The following is an 18038-nucleotide window of genomic DNA, read 5'->3' as shown; positions in this document are numbered from 1 at the left end:
TTCCAAGAAGCGTGACTTTCTGGGGAAGAAAAGACAAGTGAAGCATAGACATTGTGACTTGGCTTTCTGTTTCTGTGAATTGCAAGGAATTCTGCCCACCTGGTCCTGGAGCCGCCTTCAGGGACCTCGCCCTTCCCCCTGCTGTGTGTCAATCAGTCCTGCTGTCCCGCCTCCCCATTTCAGATTCCAGCACAGTTCTGGGACAGTCTCCCACCTGCCTGAGGTGAGACTGTGAGGCTCCACCTTCAAGCACCCGAGTGTTGATCCCCTACAAAGGATGGGATAGCAGGAGAGTGTCTGCAGGGGCCCCTGGAGGGACGTGGGGACAGCTAGAAAACGGGAATGGACAGACTCACTTCAGCTTATGCCCAGAAACAAAGACACCGAGGAGAAGCAAATTCCATAAGTGCTTTTATTTTATTGGAGATGAGCAAGGGAGGCGGTGAAAAGTGGGGATACTGCTGGAAACACGCTGACAGGGTCTGGATTGAGCCCACACGGCAGGGGCGGGAGCAGGACTCCCTTCTCTAACTCCCAGTGTGGGGTTTCCCTCTGTCATGCTCTAGCCCCACTGCAACCCAGGGCTTGGAGGATTAGGGAAGCCGACTGGGATGTTCCAAGAAGAGCCAGGAGGCCGGAGAACTCCAGGAGGAAATGGATGATTGATACCTGGGTATAGATTAATAGTTCCCCAGCTGCCTCCTGGATATCGATTAATATTTCCCCAGCTGGTACCTGGGGGTTGATTATTGATGCCCCAGATTCCCCCAGGGTGTGGCATGGGCCGCGTTCCCCAACCAGTCCCAGGGCCTCCACCTCCCCAGGACACAGTGGGATTCAGGGTCTCCCAGGGGTGACCAGGCAGAAGCCTGTGGATAAGAGACCAGAAAGGGCGCTGGGAAAGGATTTTTCCCCCGGCTCCCAGAGGATTAGAAGGGGGCTGTCGTCTGGACTCTGAGTCCTGGTAGAGGACTAAAGCCTTGGACGAGGGGTCTGTGGCGTCGGCAGGGGACTCCCCAGGGAAAGGGCCACTGCCTGGAGGGAGGGCCGCGGCACTGGACAGGTAAGAGAGTGCTTCAGGCAGCACTCTCCCTCGGTGATCCTCAGCCACAGCAGCCATCATGTGCCAAGGATCCTCGGGGGGCCAGGAATCCACGGCAGGCAGCCCCCGGGATGGAGGCCACCTCTGCACCCCAGAACCTCCTGCAGGGGGCAAGCCATCAGGGGGAGGCGCGCTGAGCTTCAGAGGAACCCTTGCCAAATCATTAGACCTAGGGTCCAGGGAGGGCTGAGGATGTTCCGAGTTAGAGGGGCCAGTCAAGGAAGGTTGCCCAAGCCGAGGCAAGCTGGTCCCCAAGTTTGGGGAAACTTTCTCCTCCACGACACCGATGCTCCGGGCAAAGAGGCCTGAGGGAAAGAGAAGATAAAGCAACTAATGGTCTCCCTTCCTGGATTCCCTGATTCCCTTTGCTTCCCCTATGCCTATTCTTCCTTTTCCCTCAGGGACCCAAAGGTGTACCCTCCTGCCTTTATTCCTTCTCTTAACTCCTGTTTCCTGGGGGACCTCCAGTGCCTCCTGCCCAAGGGTCAGGCATGGCCTCCATACCTGGGAGATGAAGACAGACCAGGAGCAGGCCCAGAGGAGCGCAGCTCCCTGCCACGCGGCCCTGCATCCTGCTCAGCACCCGCATCTCCCTCAGCCCCAAGACAGCCAGCCTTTATCCTGGTAGCGGGGCGGGGGACAGCAGAAACAGGCTGGGCTAGTGGTTGTGGAGACAATAAACCTCCACATTCCACCCTCATTCCTAATGCGGTCTGTGGCAACAGGTGCTACTTGAATGAATGTCCGAGAGGAAGCTGGGTGTTTCCCACCCTGGCACCTTTCCTTGAGCTCCTTGCCCCTTCTTGGCCCAGGTGTCCAGGCTCATAGCTCACCCCTGCTTGCCAGCCTCCCCCACCCTGTTTCCCTCCACACACGGACCTCCACCGTGGGGTCCCACTCTCTTAATTGCTACTCTCAGCAACAGAAACACTTGGTTCTCTTTCGGGTCCAGAATATCCACTCCCAGCACCGCTTTCTCATGCATCGTCACATCTCCTTCACCTCGGCCCCCACCTGCAGGAGGCTCTGGGGTGCAGAAGTGGCCCCATCAGAGGAGCTGCTCCTAGATGAGACCTGGATCTAGCTGGGAAATGGGGCTGGATCCATCCTTCTGAGATGCTGGTTGACTCCTGCTGCTGCACTGACAAATCACTGTGAATGGAATGGCTTGCGACAACATGGCTTTATTAAACTTCACAGTTTTGGAGATCAGAAGTCCAGAACAGGTTGCAGTGGATTAGAATCAAGGTGTCAGCAGGGCTGTGCTTCTTTCTGGGGGCCTCAGGGGAGAATCCCTTTCCCTGCTTTTTCACCTTCTAGAGGCTACCTGTGTTCTTTGGCTCATGGTCCCCTTCCTCCATCTCCAAAGTCAAAATCAGCCAGTTTTTATCCTGTGCCACTCAGACTTCTTCTTCTGCCTCCCACATCCACATTAAGGGACCCAGTGACTACACCGGACCCACCTGGATAATCCATGATAATCTCTTTAAGGTCAGATGACTAGCAACCTTAATCCATCGGCAACTTTAACTTCCCTTTGTCATGTAACCTAATTCCCAGGTTCCAGGGGTTAGGATGTGGACATCTTTGATGGTGTTAGGGTTGGAGACATCATTCTGCCAGCCACAGGTGGCCAGATATGCCACAGAACATAAGACACACTGGGAGAAAGAATACTGTTATTTCCAAGTAATAGTAGAGGAAAACCTTTATTTATTTATTTATTGAGACAGAGTCTCACTCTGTCACCCAAGCTAGAGTGCAATGGCATAATCTCGGCTCACTACAACCTCCGCCTCCCGGGTTCAAGCCATTCTCCTGCCTCAGCCTCCTGAATACCTGGGATTGCAGGCAAGCACCACCACACCTGGCTAATTTTTGTATTTTTAGTACAGACAGGGTTTCACCATGTTGTTCAGGCTGGTCTTTGACTATTGACCTCATGATCCAGAGAAAGGCCTTTAAATGCTGCTGTCAAATGGCCAGGACTTGATCATTGTTGAAGCTGGGTGACGGGAATGTAGAGATTCATTAACTGTTTGTTGACTTTTGAATACGTTTGAAATGTGTGTTATAAAAATGCAATGCCTTTGTTCTGTCCATTGCTTCTGGGAGGCCCCAAGAGTAGACTTCCCCGGCTGCCTGAGGTCTAAACATGAGCTGCGGGCTGATTCCACTGTGTCCTCCTCCCCAGCCCCTGCTGGTTTAACCACTGCAGGAGTGAAGAGTTCCTCTCCAGAACTGGCAGTGGGTGGAGCCCAAGGCCGTTTCGGGTGACCTGCATGAGTTGTACCCAAGCTTTTAATTTGGAGCACAGCAAGAGACTCGAGGAACCACCACATCAGAGGGCCTACCCTCCCTGTGATTCCCATCCATGAAGTATCTGAGGACCTCGATTCCTGCCATTGGCTGCAGATCAGGGTCCAGACGCTGGACCAAGGGTGATTCAATCCCTTTCTTGTCGACGTGATACATTTCTGCTGATTCCAGACTTGTAGTTTCAACAGTTATACGTTCAGGACCAGACAGCACCATCCCGATAGGAGAGAATGGGTTAAGTGCTAGGGTAGGGGTGAATTCCTCTGGAGCCAAGCAGAGGCTCTGAGAGGTGGCCTGTGCTGGGGGTGGGGGGTGGGGCTCCTACAGAGACAAGCACAGGCCTCCCTGGGATGCAGGAACTTTGTCAGCCTCAGCCTCTTCCTGCCTGTCTCAGGACTTAAGTCGCACGAACCTCACCACGGTCTGCACATGCTCTCTCTTCTCCAATGGAGACCACTCTGTCCTCTCTGCCCTCACCCGAGCCATGTTGCGCCCGCTCTCACTCTGGACCCCAGCAGAGCAGGGATTGTGAAGATGGAGAGGCCACTGCCGGCTCTGCTGTGCTTCGGGCGGGCGGGCCTCTTTATCTAGGCCAGTGAGTCACCCTGCTGGCTACACTCCCTTCCCCTCTTCCATCCTCTCAGTCCTTTACTCTCTCCACCCCCAGCTCCAGGAGCAACGCCCACCTGGGCTCCTACTCAGTTGACAGGAATCTGGTTGGAGTTGTTGTGTCTCAGCCTTCCCAAGCTTCCAGGTGTCCCAGAAACCCAGGAAATGGAGACTCGCGACTCCCAGAGAGGATGGCGTCTACAAGGTGAGGCACGCTAATGGTGGAAGAAAAGGAGCTTGGGTGGGGAGGGGAGCGAGAGGAAGCACTAAGGGCCCTAAATAAGGGAAGAGGGGACCCCATGGTGAATGAGGAATGGGAAGAGAATGGATTTCCTGGAGCAATGAGAGGAGGGAAATGGAGGAAGGATCTGGAAGACCAGGCAATCTCTGCTTTCAGTTCAACAAATATTTATTGTCTTCCTCCTCTGTGGGAGGAGCTGGAAGGTAGAAGAGAAATACGGTCCTCTTTTGAAGGAAAACTAGGGATACAGAGACCTCTAGAGGTGCAGGAGGAGCACGACCCAGGCTCTCAGAGGAGACCCAGAACTCCAAGAAGGCAAAAAGTCTGCATCTATCCCCACAGTTTACTGAGCCAGGATCAACGGTCCAGGATCCAGAGAGAGCAGGGAGTCTGCTCCAACCTCTGCGGGCACCCCAGTGTCTCCCTCACCCAGGGAAGCATCTGAGCACTGAGGGAAGGGGCTGAGATAAGGGACTTAAGAGGCGATGGGTGTGTTCAGGACGGTGATGTAGAAGGGCGTGGTGAGCTCTGTAATGGAGGGTGGGGTGAAACTGGGAGCGAGAGCCCAGTAGTATATTGGGTGAGTTGATCAGATGTTGAAGAGAGGTCAGTGAAAAGTGGCCACTGTTTCCAGATGTTGGTTTGACTTTGCTTTATTTGGTAAAGTGGAAGAGAAACGTATAGTTTTCCAGGCATCAGAGGTGCTTTGGGAGCATTTCAGGGGTTTCCCAGTTGAGAAGCTGATGGGGGCGGGGGTTACTCAATGGACCATTTCAAAGACATAGCAGACGGAATTGTAAGGGGTGGTTATCTGGCTGAGGGAGCACTGCAGTGGAATGGGAATCTAAACAGTAGGAGAGAATCGGAGAGGAGCTTTGAATCTACAATATTAGGGAGAGGAAGGAGGAAGGGGTGATGAGAGTCTGCCACCTTGGGGTAGTGGAGGAAGCAGAGCCACTCTTTTGGGAAGGAGGAGGGAAACTGAGCTAACCCTATGCCTGGGCACTGGACTTCTCCCAAATGAGATACAATGTATGTGCTTGTGTGTGCCCCAGGCATGCACACATGCAAACGCTGACTTATGGGCTGTCGAGTAACTCTCCCTGGGGTAGGAAAACTTCAGGGTCAGCTAGCTGGGGCCCCAGAGGCTTCACTTGGGCTAGGATGTCCCGGATGGAGCGGCAGGGGATCTTTCCAGCACTGCTGGAGCCACAGGGCTTGGCACCAGCGGAGGGATCAGGATGGGGAGAGCCATCGGGACCCCCAGTCAGTGTCACCGAGGAGACAGACATGCAAGGGTGGCCAGAAGAGCTGGACTTGCTGCCACAAGGCTGAAGGATGATTTTGGCACTGGATTGGGAACTGGAGCTGCTGCCGAAGGAGCCGGTGCCTGGTGGGGAGCAGGGGCTCTGGGAAGCACTGCCGCAGGGATGGTAGGGTGAACCGGAGCTGCTGGAAACGCTAGAACTGATGTGGACTTGAGAACCGGAGGAAGAGCAGGGCGCCTTGGAGCCTCCACAGAGCTGCACCCCACCAGTGCCCACCGGCTGAAACACAATGGCCGAGGAAGCTCCCGACTGGCTGGGGATGATGGGGTTGCTGGAGAAGTATTTGCCCTCAGAGATGGGGGGCCCAGCTGCAAAGGAAGGGACTGCTGGAGAGCCTCTCACAGGGTTATCTTTGGTGAAGTAGCCCACAGGGTAGATTTTCCCCTTATTGTAGGTCATGCCTGGAACCAGATAACTGTCAGAAGAGCCACCCACCACCTCGTAGCCACCGTAGGATTTCTCTACAGAGGTGATTGGGGGGCAGGGATTGCCTGGAAGGCCACCATTGCTACAGGGGGCACCTGGAACCACTCCAGGGCCACCAGAACCGTGCTGCTCCACCACCACCACCACAGGCCTCTGACCCCCTGACACAGAGTGGGAGCTGGAGATGTAAGGGCTGGAGTCCTTCGTGATCACGGGCCCTCCACTGCAAGGAGAATCGGGGATGTCCGAACTACAGGGACGCAGGTTGGAGCTGACACTTTGGCCACTGATGGACGCCCCTGAGGTCTGGGAAGGTCTCATTAGTATGCGGGAAGAATCGGGGTTGGTTGGCAGAGCAGAGCCATTCCCTACTTGGTAGGTGCCGCTGACTGTATGCGAGCTGCTGCTCGAATGAGAGCTGCTACTCCACGAATGAGAGCTGCTGCTTCCGGAGTGAGAGCTGCTACTTCCGGAGTGAGAGCCGCTGCTTCCGGATTGAGAGCCGCTGCTTCCGGACTGAGAGCCGCTGCTTCCGGACTGAGAGCCGCTGCTTCCGGAGTAAGAGCTGCCGCTGCCCGGCTGGGGGGATCCAGATGCCCCCTGTAGACTAGAGGCAGATCCAGAGGAGTAGCTGGTCTGGGAGTACCCCGTTCCTGGCTTAAAAGATCCGGAAGAACCACTCTGGGCGACGCTGGGTCCACTGGAGCCACTACTAGAGCCACTGGCGCTGGAAATGGAGCTGTCAGAACTGCTGGAGCCACTGTAGCTGCTGAAGCCACTGGAGTCACCCTTTCCAGTGAGGCAGGGGTCGTTAGGGGAGGTGATACGCGTGGGGTCCTTACAGGGGTCTGAGAAGGTGGCAATGCTCTTAGCCAAGGTCCCTGGGGAGGAAAGGAGTGGTCAGTAAGGGCCAGGGAGCCTTGGCTTCCTCCCTCACCCTTCAGCCCCAGCTCAGTCATCTGCCTTTCCGATTTCTCCCAAGAGGAGCCCAGGGAGAGCTTGGGGAGGGAGAAAGAAGGGAGAACTGGCTATCGTCTCTAAAGGTTATTGAGGTGACAGAATAAAGGCAGTTCCATTGTTTGGGAAGGGTGGACAAACACCAACCAGAAAAATAGAAAATTAGGTGCCAAAGTGGGGGACCCTCAGTAAAATCCCATCTCTATTTTGTTTTTTAATTAAAATTTTTTTTTAAAAGAAGAAGGAATGGAGAAGTGGCAGGAACACGTAGGTCTAAAAGAAAGGGCCCTGAAGAGACAGAATTGGGGAAACTATGACTCTGAGAAGTGCAGGCATAAATTCTTAGGGAAAAATCCTGGGCCAGATAGGGGGACCAAAGGGAAGGAGAAGACAAAAGGCAAAACAATGGAGGGCTGAGAAGTGGGGAAAAACATAGCAGGAGACACTGGAAATAGAAGCCTGGGGGCAGCGGCGCTGAATTAAAGGAAAGAGCACTCGAGGACTAAGATTTGGTCCCCAGCTTCTTCGTGAGAGCCCAGGCTGCGGTCAGAAATGGAAACCCTATTTCCCATCCCAGCACTGGCCATGCCAGTAAAGCTGGGTGGGGGCCAGGATGTGGGGTCACCACCTGTTGCTTCAGAACCTGCTGGTACCAGTGTGGCAGGACACCGCACCCTGAGCCAGCCCTGCTTTCCCTGGCCCAGCCCAGGGAACCAGGACGAAACCCCGAGAGCCTCCGAGGCTCCTGGCCACCATCAGCTTCCCTCTCTGAGCCCGCCGGCCTCCATCCAGCCCCTCATCTGACTTCTGCTTCTTTGACTTCCCTCGGGAATGTGGGACCGCATCTCTCCTTACCATTCCTTGCCTTTGCTCAAACCCGCAGGCCCAACTTACCTTATCCTTTCTCTACGACTCTTTCACTCACGTTCCTTCTGCCTACCCCAGCCCCTCCAGGTCCCACGAGTCACAGACGGAGCCACATACCAGCAAGTTACTGAACCTCTCTGAGCTTTAGTTATACATTTAGAGGAGCCAAATTTGCCCTGCCTTCCCACAGCATTACTGTGAATACTAAATGAGAGCATCCACATGGAAGATTTCTTTTTCTTTTTTTTTTTTTTTTTGAGATGGAGTTTTGCTCTTGTTGCCTTGGCAGGGTCTCAACTCACTGTAACCTCCGCCTCCTGGGTGCAAGGGATTCTCTTGCCTCAGCCTTCCAAGTAGCTGGGACCACAGGTGGCCACCACCACACTCGGCAATTTTTTTGTATTTTTTGTAGAGATGGAGTTTCACTGTGTTGGCCAGGCTGGTCTCAAACTCCTGACCTCAGGTGATCCATCCGCCTTGGCTTCCCAAAGTGTTGGGATTAGAGGCACGAGCCACACCCTGCTGGATGATGTTTTAGAAAGCATAAAGCATTATACATCATGCTTTATTACTGCCACTCATCCTGATCCCTCCACCAACAACCGGACTTCCGTCATCTGTGATGTCCCTGTTCTCTCCTCAAAAAGAAATTATTTGCATGTACCACCACACCAAACCCCAGCTGTGGCAATTCCCTTCAGTCCTCTGCACGAATCCTCCAAGAATTGCCCCTCTCTTTCTCTATTCCTTAAGACACCAACCACCCACCAGGCCATAGGAAGGTCACAGAAATTTCTCAAGGGCTGTAGGTACCCGGTGGCCAAAAACACAGGTCCAGTGGTCGCCTGGTCTGGTTTGGAGTCTTGGCTTTACTGCTTCCTAATGCATGGTCTTGCACTGGTTTCCTAACCTCACCAAGCCTCAGTGTCCCCATCTGTAGAGTGGAAATAGCAAATTTTCTTTCATACCATTCTTGTAATGATCAGAAGTGCTAACATAGGCTAGGCATGATGGTTCCTACCTGTGATCCCAGCACTTTGGGAGGCCGAGGCGAGAGGATCACTTGAGGTCAGGAGTTCGAGACCAGCCTGACCAACATGGTGAAACCCTGTCTCTACTAAAAATACAAAAAAAAATTAGCCTGATATGGTGGTGGGCACCTGTAGTCTCAGCTACTCGGGAGGCTGAGGCACAAGAACTGCTTTAACCCGGGAAGTGGAGGTTGCGGTGAGTTGAGATTATGCCACTGCCCTCCAGCCTGGGAGACAGAGTGAGACTCCATCTCAAACAAACAGACAAACAAAAGGTGCCCATATATAATCCAAATTGTGCTTTAAACAGAGTCTGGCACATAAAAAGTCCCTCAAAATGTAACAGTTATTATTACTACTAAATGTCCAATCATTATCTTGTACTGCTGTCATAATAAAAATCACCACCACTGGGCCGGGCGCGGTGGCTCAAGCCTGTAATCCCAGTACTTTGGGAGGCTGAGGCGGGTGGATCACGAGGTCAAGAGATCGAGACCATCCTGGTCAACATGGTGAAACCCCGTCTCTACTAAAAATACAAAAAATTAGCTGGGCATGGTGGCACGTGCCTGTAATCCCAGCTACTCAGGAGGCTGTGGCAGGAGAATTGCCTGAACTCAGGAGGCGGAGGTTGCGGTGAGCCGAGATCGTGCCATTGCACTCCAGCCTGGGTAACAAGAGCGAAACTCCATCTCAAAATAAATAAATAAATAAATAAATAAATAAATAAATAAATAAATAAAAATAAAAATCACCACCACTAACATTTATGTAAACCTCTAGAATTTAAAGCACATGTCACATACATTATTTAATTTGAGACACATAGACTAGAGCTAAATGTTATTATTAACCCCACTTTAGAGTTTCAGAAACAGGCTCAGGAAGTTTAAGTAACTTACCTGAGGTGACAAGGCAGTGAGGAGCAACACCCAGATTCAAAAGGCAGATTCCAGAGCCCCTGCCCATCCCCTTCGCTGAGTCCACTCCTGGACTCTCCCTTCCACCTCCCTCCTGCTCCCAGGGCCCCCAGCCTCCTACCTGGCAGGAGGAGACCAGCCAGCAGCAGCAGGGCCATCATCCCGTGCCCGCCCACACGCCCCATCCAGGGTGCCCGAGACGAGCCCATCTCGGACTGCACAGCCTCCTAACTGACAGCAGCTCGAGGACTCCCGGGTCCTTTATGCCAGAGCTGGACATTCCCTGGGCAGGAGTCACTGTGGGGAGGGCAGGAGGGGTGGAGGGGGAGGGTGCCCGGGGGAAATTGGTGTGGCCGGGAGGAGCATGGTAATCAGCCCGGTGCATCTGCCTACTCAGCAGCAGCAGTGGCTGCAGTGTGGGGTACCCATGGCCACGGGGCCCTAACGATCCTGCCACCTGACACGCCTGGCCCTGGCTCCTCATTGCTTAACCTGGAACCAGGCGCTCTGCCCCACGGCCACCCACTCTGGGGCGGCCACTCTTGCCACGGAACCCAGCCGCCTGGCTCCTTCCCTCTCCTCCCTACCCGGCTTGGCCTGTCTCCCCATCTGCCTTCCACTCACAGACATGGGCGTTTCAGCTTTTTCTTCCGCACTTGGTTGGGTGCCTGCTCCAGCCCCGCCACCGAACCCCAATGAGGTCCCATTCACAGCCCCTGATCTGCTTCTTCCTTGGGACCCCATCACTCCACCTCCACTTTCCTCCTTCAAATGACTCCTGCCCCACTCTCCAGACTCCCCCTCCCACCATTGCCCAAGTACCAGGCCAGCCATACACGTGTTACGTGTTCCATCACCAGGGGAGTCTTCTCCCTCTAAGAAATGGAGCACTGCTTCCCAAAACCAACTCCCTGACCTGTCGCTTCTGGGCTTTCTGGGGACAGCATGGTGCGGGGGCTGGGAGGGGAGCAGCGATGCTGGGAGCCAGGGCTCAGCCAGGGGAGAGGCCTGTGCTGATGACCTCTGTCATAGCTGGGCCTTGGTTACTCACAGGCCATTCACAGCCTCTCCCCATGGCTGGTGACCCAGACCTCAAGGGTGAGCAAGAGGCTAAGAAGGCTAATTGGGAAGGTGGTGGCCCTGTAGCCCACCCGCTGGCCCTGGGCTGGATGAGCGAGCAGGAAGCAGCAGCCAGCTCTGGGCAGGTCAAGGAGGGTCACACAGGCTCCCGGGTCCTCAAAGGAAGAAAGGAGGCCAGGAGGACCGGGGCCCTGCCATCTGCTGAGAGGGTGGTGGCTCCTCCTCCATGTGTTTGCCTTCCTCCTGCTCTGGCCCTGGCCCCGCCCCAGCCAATTAATTGCTCACTGGTATTGCCAGAGTATCAGTATCGGAGGGAGGTGCCTGGGAGTCCAGCAGGCTGTCCTCTCCTACCCCGGGCCTCAGACACCCCTGCTCTCCTCACCCAAAGTCACTTCCAAAACCTCATCTCCTCACAAAGGCAGCTCTGTCCCTGAGGCCCTTTGGCTGGCCTCTCCCATTCTGTCTACCTCCTGACTGGCCTTTAAGTCCAGACCGGCAGGAGGATGGAAATGTTTCCTGTCTGTGCTGTCCGAAGAATTGGAGTTTTAATTTTAATTAATAGTAATGATGTGGTTGGCCACGTGCAGCTAGTGGCTACCATCTGGTCTTGCTCTTGACTTGCTGATGACACTCAAAATGGGAGTGGGAGGAAAGAGGGGCTGAGGGAGCCGTGGAGAGAGGAAGTGATAGGATAGGGTCCCCTGAAGGGGGCTGATGCCTTGGGAAAAACAACCGAACAAAAAACATTGATGCTGGGCGCGGTGGCTCACACCTGTAATCCCAGCACTTTGGGAGTCCGAGGCGGACGGATCACGAGATCAAGAGATCGAGACCATCCTGGTCAACATGGTGAAACCCTGTCTCTACTAAAAATACAAAAATTAGCTGGGCATCGTTGCGCACGCCTGTAGTCCCAGCTACTAGGGAGGCTGAGGCAGGAGAATTGCTTGAACCCGGGAGGCGGAGGTTGCGGTGAGCCGAGATTGTGCCACTGCACTCCAGCCTGGGTAACAAGAGCGAAACTCCATCTCAAAAAACAAAACAAAACAAAACATTGGCTTCAGAATCAAGATGACGTGGGTTCAAGTCCCAGCTAACCTCTTGGCTTTGGGCTCATCAAACCTTTCTGAACTTCCATTTCCTCATCTGAAAATGGGGATATTTTAAATAACACCTACCTCACTAGGTTTTTTCAGATGGGAAATTATGAGAAAGGTTAAATGGGACAAGGGGTGCAGCCCCCAGCAGGAAGCCCAGCAAACGGAGCCCTGCAGGTGCGCCTGTCCTCCTTTCACTGGGGAAACACATAGGGCAGGTTCACCCCCACAGCCCAGGCTCCCTTTCCTGAGTCTCCAGCCCAGCCAACACTAGCAGAGTCTCTTCCCCTCCCTTCCTGCCTCATACAGAGCTGGAGGCATGAATGTGAGACAGAGATACCATTGAAAGTGATGCTGCCCTTTCGGATCATCATTTCCTCCTCTGGGCCTCCCGAGACTCTCAGGCCTGGCTCCCTGGAGCACCTGGGCAAGGAGGGAGGGGGCTCTTGGGTATCAAAGGGAGTGGCAGAGGGCAGGGAGGAGTGGACTAGAAGGTGCGGGCCGTCCCCCAGGGTAGGAGGGGAGAAGGCAGAACAGTGGGGCCTGTGGCTTATTCTTTTCCAACACAAACTTCCCCTGGCCAGCCAGAGGTGGCAAAGTTTGTCTTGCTTTCTTTCTCACATTCCTCCCGGTTGCTGTCAGAACTTGGCCCAGACAGCCAGGCTGGAGGAGACACAGTCTCTCCCGGTCTCCAGCCGCCCATGTGGGCTGGTGGCGCAGCCACGTCCCTCCTCCTGACTACTCTCCCCTGTCCACTCTTATCCACCCCATCCTGCCACCCTGGGCTGCCCTGTTCCTCGTTGTCCTGCCCACATCTGGGCCCTCTGAGCTCGAGTCACGCTTTTGGGTTTTTACTGAAACTCTACCTGCTGTGCTGGATTTTACTCTGGTGCTCACCATTCATGTTTCTCTCAGCACAGGCAGGGAAGACCTAAAGCTAATGGGGTTGAGGAGGGAAGAGAAGGGGCATCAGCTGAGTGCCTGCACAGGCCGGGGGCACCTTCAGTGAAGCTGCCAGTTTGGTGATGTCCACAGGAGTGCAGGTGGCTCTGCTGTGTTCCACAGCAGCAGATGCTGTCCCTGTCCCTGTCTGTGCATTGGACTGGGTGAGAAAGTGCAGGTGGCATAGACACCCCCCACCCAAGAAAATCAAGCTCAAAGCATGTGCCTTCCATAGGCAAAAGGTGGGGCTCCCTGGCATGTATTATGATGCAGGCAGGTCACTGTCCCCTCCGCCCTCCGGCAGCCCTGTGCTGCTGTGTTTTCTGTGCCAGGCCTGGCTCCCAGTGCACGCTCCTCTGCTGTGGTTTGGAAGTTGCACTGAGCAGGAAGAGGAGTTGTTCCTTGCCCTGAGGAGCTGCTATCCAGCTGGGGACACACAGCATAGAGAGCAGCCTAGAGTGAAGCGGGAAAGGCACTTGGCTTCAGGGAGGTGGCAGCCAGACTCAGGGCCTTTCGGTGCTTCAGGTGTATTTAGAACCAGCAGATGGTGTGGGTTGGTGTGGGACACGCAGGTGGATGAACAGTGGTGTGGGAGAATAGACTGGCTGCTTCGATTAGGATTATAGATGACCTACAACACCAGGTTAAAAGAACTTGGATTATGGGCCGGGCATAATGGCTCATACCTGTAATCCCAGCACTTTGGGAGGCTAAGCCAGGCAAATCACAAGATCAGGAGTTCGAGACCAGCCTAGTCAACATGGTGAAACACTGTCTCTACTAAAAATACAAAAAATTAGCCAGGCATAGTGGTGGATGCCTGTAATCCCAGCTACTTGGGAGGCTGAGGCAGAAGAATTGCTTGAACTCAGGAGGTAGAGGTAGCAGTGAGTCGAGATCATGCCACTGCACTCCAGCCCTGGCAACAGAGTGAGATTTTGTCTGAAAAAAAAAAAAAAAAAAAAAAGAATTTGGATTCTATAGGAATTGCAGTAAATGTGAGCAGGTGCATGGAACCAAAGGGCTTTGAATGATCAAAAAGAGGGTTGAAGCATAGTGTGGTGTAGTTCCAGCTACCCAGGAGGTGGAGGTGGGAGGAATCCGAGGCCAGGTGGGGCAGCATGAGGGACTGCATAAAGAGGAGGCGTGCGGCAAGAGACCTACCATGTCCTGACTCCCTACTGCAGGCAGACAGTGTGCCTGGGTATTCAACGTGTGTCGTCTTATTCAGTATTCACAACAGCCCTACAGGGTAAGTGCTTTTTCTCCCTGTTTCACAGATGAGAGAACTAAGTTGAGGCCGGGCGCTGTGTGGTATGGTGCCTGATATGGTGGCTCATGCCTGTAATCCCAGCACTTTGGGAGTCCGAGGCAGGTGGATCACCTTAGGTCAGCAGTTCAAGACCAGCTTGGTCAACATAGTGAAACCCCATCTCTACTAAAAATACAAAAAAAAATTAGCTGGACCTGGTGGTGTGCACCTATAATCCCAGGTACTTGGGAGGCTGAGGCAGGAGAATCGCCTGAACCTGGGAGGCAGAGGTTGTGGTGAGCCGAGATCGCGCCACTGCACTCCGGCCTGGGTGACAGAGCAGAACTCCATCTTAAAAAAAAAAAAAAAGAAAACTAAGTTGAAATTATTTGTCCAAACCAGCTGCTAACAAGCAACAAAATGTTTGGAAAAGACTGAAACCCAGGCCTGTTGGACTTCCAGGCGCATACGGATCCTGTCATTCGGCAGCTGACATCATGCTATAGATGAACGTCAGCGGCTCATGGACAGGCTTCAGAGGTTCCCTAAACCCTGCAAGGTGTCCAGAATTCCTTATGTGTATGTATCTTTCTAGAGAGAAGATTTCCACTTCTATCAAAGCTGCTAAAGTTAAGAATCCCTGACCTGGTATGGTGGTTTACGCCTGTAATCCCAGCACTTTGGGAGGCCGAGGTGGGTGGATCACTTGAGGTCAGGAGTTTGAGACCATCCTGGCCAACATGGCAAAGCCATCTCTACTGAAAATACAAAATTAGCTGGGCGTGGTGGTGGGCACCTGTAATCCAAGCTACTTGGGAGGCTGAGGCACGAGAATTGCTTGAACGCAGGATGTAGAGGCTACAGCAGCCAAGATCGCACCACTGCATCCAGCCTAGGTGACAGAGTGAGACTGTCTTAAAAAAAAAAAAATTAGCCGGCACGGTGGCTCACGCCTGTAATCCCAGCACTTTGGGAGGCCGAGGCGGGCAGATCACAAGGTCAAGAGATCAAGACCATCCTGGTCAACATGGTGAAACCCCGTCTCTACTAAAAATACAAAACATTAGCTGGGCATGGTGGCCCGTGCCTGTAATCCCAGCTACTCAGGAGGCTGAGGCAGGAGAATCGCCTGAACCCAGGAGGCGGAGGTTGCAGTGAGCCGAGATCGCGCCATTGCACTCCATCCTGGGTAACAAGAGTGAAACTCCATCTCAAAAAAAAAAAAAAAAAAAAAATTAAGAATTCTTAAGTGAGAGTCACCCACTCATGAGGTCCCTCTTCCACAGCTTTCCTCCTCTGGGGGCCTGAGAATCAGGACCGAAGTTCTATAACAAGCATTTCACACAGGCATCCTTGGTAGACCAGGGATTAGGCTTGGGAGAAGGAAACTGGAGGGAGCACAGGGAAGAGAAGAAGACTGGAAAAGCAGCTTATTTTGTACTGGGAAGAGAAGGAGAGGGGCCATTCAGAGCCACCTGTGGGCTTTTCCCATCCTTTCTTCCTTTCTGCTTGGCTGTGATGGGAGACCTTTCCTTTCCTCCTCTCTCTGTCTCCGTGACGCCCACACTTCCCTGTGGACTCAGCTCTGCAGCCACAACAACGCCCTCCTCTCCCTGGCGTGGAACCTGATGCTCCTGGTCCACTCCCAGTAGGGGATGTCCTCGGAGTTGTTTTTCCTGTGTGGGGAGGGGTGGCCTGAGTCATCCACACTCTTCACCTGGTTCCTCTGGTGACCAAGAACATGGAAGGAGCGAGCACATCCCCACACAGTGTTCCGACCAGCTCTGCGGGGTGAAGCCTTGTTAGCCCAGGTGCTCCCACGGGACTGGCTGCACTTCTCCACTCAGTTTTCACCTCTACTTCTCTGCTTCCCTCTTGGGAATGTGCCACTCACTTCCATGGCTTTGAAATGCAACAGAAACCATCTCCCCTGGACCATGCGCTCCATGCCAGTGGGCAAAGCACGGGCATGTCCACTGAGTCCCCAGCATGGAGCTGTGGTGGGCACTCGGTGATATTTTGAGATAAAGGAATGCATGAATGTGTCCAGGCCACGCTTCTCCTTTCTACCTTTCTCAGGACATGGTGCCCTCCCCTCTAGTGTCCTGCCCTGTGCTAGCACCTATGTGCCAAGCCCCTCTGGGTGCTGGGAGGATTCACTGACGGCCTTGGCGGAGGTGGCGGTGGGCACGTGCACCTGGCTCTGACACAGCCACTCATGTGACTCCCTGTGCAGTCTCGGCCTGGGCCTGTGTGTCCTGCCCTCATTCCTCACGAGTGACTGTCTCCCCTGAGCCACTCTTTACTGGATTAGCTCCTTTCTCTCCCCCCCAGGGATGCGACACATTTTTATGAACAAGCAGTAGAGTTCACATGGGTGTGATGAGGACATACTGGGGTTTCCCCTGGACATGGCATTAATCTGATGCCAAGGGTAGGCAGCACCATGCTGTAGACCTAAAAAACAAATCCTAGCGGGGTGCAGTGGCTCATGCCTGTAATCCCATCCCTTTCAGAAACCGAGGCGGGTGGATCACCTGAGGTCAGGAGTTTGAGATCAGCCTGGCCAATTTACTGAAACCTCGTCTCTACTAAAAATACAGAAACTAGCCAGCTGTGGTGGAGTGTGCCTGTAGTCCCAGCTACTTGGGAGACTGAGGCAGGAGAACCATTTGAGCCCAGGAGGCCAAAGTTGCAGTGAGCCGAGATCACGCCACTACACTCCAGACTGGGTGACAGAGTGAGATTCTGTCTCAAAAAAGCAAAAACAAAACAACCCCCCTAGGGCGTTCTGTTAGGTGCCCCCACTGCAGCACCGCGAGTTGCCCGTAGCTGAGAAGCCCTGTCCTGGGGCGAGTCCACACCGTCCTCTCCCTGAGAGTCTTCCTGGCGTGGGCAGTGCTCCGCTCTATCCTTCCTTCCTTCTTCCCTGCTCAGCTCCCGGTCCAAGGCTGTCTCCTCTATGGAATGGCCTCCTGGAGCTTGGCTGGGGCAGCCCCCACTTGCCACTCTCCCCATGTCCTGCCCTCACCTCCCAGCAGGCTTGCCAGCCTCTGGGGCCCCAGGGCACTGCCGCTGGCAATGCCAGTGGGGACTGGGCCAGAGCCAGGTGCACCTTCAGGCACTGAATCCTGAAAGAGGAACAATTCAGCAAGTGGGGTTCTCCCACCAACCTATCTCCCCCCCAGGTCTTTTCCCTTCACCCCCACTTCCTCAAAGCAACAGGGAGTCAGCTGCAGGGCAGTGCTCCCCAGCCCATGCCTTCATGGCTGTTTCAGTCACACCTGAGGCGGCCGCCACCCCTCCTATCTTACAAGGAGGCGCACGGAGGCTGTGATTAGCTCTTAGAGTAACGAGAATGTTTCCGTCTCTGCTCTGCAGAGTGATCGCGAGGGAAAAGAGCGCTCCTTGTTTGCTTGTTATGTGCACCTATTAAACAGTCATTCCTTCCACTAGGGCTATTAGTGGTTTTTATTGTTACTGGTCACCCAGAATTAGAGTCCCAGCTCCCTCGAGAGGGTGAAAGAGAGGGCCAGGGTGCAGTCTGACGTGCTCTCAGGAGAGGAGAGGTGGGAAAGGCTCGTACCAGGAGGGGTTTCTAGGCTGGGCTGGCCCTTGGAGCACCTGGGGTTGGGACTGTCGTGGCCCATCTTCCCTCCTGTGTTCTGGGCTGTCTGAGTGCCTCTGGGTGAGAGGTCCTCACAGGAGGGAGCTTCGCCTACTGCCCAGTGTCTCCCTGGCACCTGAGGCATCACCCAGCACACGGAGGTGACCAGGAAACACAGACTCCTGTTGAAGAGGCATCTGGTGTCCTACTCAGTTCTCCGGGGCTGTGGGACTAGAACAGCTTCACCAGAGGCTGGCACC

The 18038-nt window shown here is 54.1% G+C and overlaps 2 protein-coding genes across 2 annotated transcripts; both read right to left on the bottom strand.

The window, feature by feature from the left end:
* Window positions 1–562: 562 nt before the first annotated feature.
* Window positions 563–1673, bottom strand: C4H6orf15 (chromosome 4 C6orf15 homolog). Its single transcript, XM_003944633.4, has 2 exons — window positions 1607–1673; window positions 563–1407 (listed from the first exon to the last, which is right to left on the bottom strand). The coding sequence occupies exons 1-2, from the start codon at window positions 1671–1673 to the stop codon at window positions 563–565; spliced, it is 912 nt and encodes a 303-aa protein (XP_003944682.3).
* Window positions 1674–4421: 2748 nt separating this feature from the next.
* On the bottom strand, window positions 4422–10048 carry CDSN (corneodesmosin). The gene is made up of 2 exons (XM_003944631.4): window positions 9922–10048; window positions 4422–6906 (listed from the first exon to the last, which is right to left on the bottom strand). Exons 1-2 carry the CDS (start codon window positions 10007–10009, stop codon window positions 5351–5353), a joined length of 1644 nt encoding a protein of 547 aa, XP_003944680.3. The 5' UTR covers window positions 10010–10048; the 3' UTR covers window positions 4422–5350.
* Window positions 10049–18038: the final 7990 nt, after the last annotated feature.

Source organism: Saimiri boliviensis, chromosome 4 (genome assembly GCF_048565385.1).
Source record: "Saimiri boliviensis isolate mSaiBol1 chromosome 4, mSaiBol1.pri, whole genome shotgun sequence".
Classification (NCBI taxonomy): Eukaryota; Metazoa; Chordata; class Mammalia; order Primates; family Cebidae; genus Saimiri; species Saimiri boliviensis.
This window is presented reverse-complemented; position numbering and strand designations above follow the sequence as displayed.

Bases quoted from the DNA above. Each gene is read 5' to 3' on its own strand.
- C4H6orf15 (XM_003944633.4), bottom strand. From the start codon at position 1,673: ATGCAGGGCCGCGTGGCAGGGAGCTGCGCTCCTCTGGGCCTGCTCCTG. The intron at 1,408-1,606 runs GTATGGAGGCCA...TCTTTCCCTCAG, and splicing joins GGTCTGTCTTCATCTCCCAG to GCCTCTTTGCCCGGAGCATC.
- CDSN (XM_003944631.4), bottom strand. From the start codon at position 10,009: ATGGGCTCGTCTCGGGCACCCTGGATGGGGCGTGTGGGCGGGCACGGG. The intron at 6,907-9,921 runs GTAGGAGGCTGG...TTTCCTCCCCAG, and splicing joins GGCTGGTCTCCTCCTGCCAG to GGACCTTGGCTAAGAGCATT.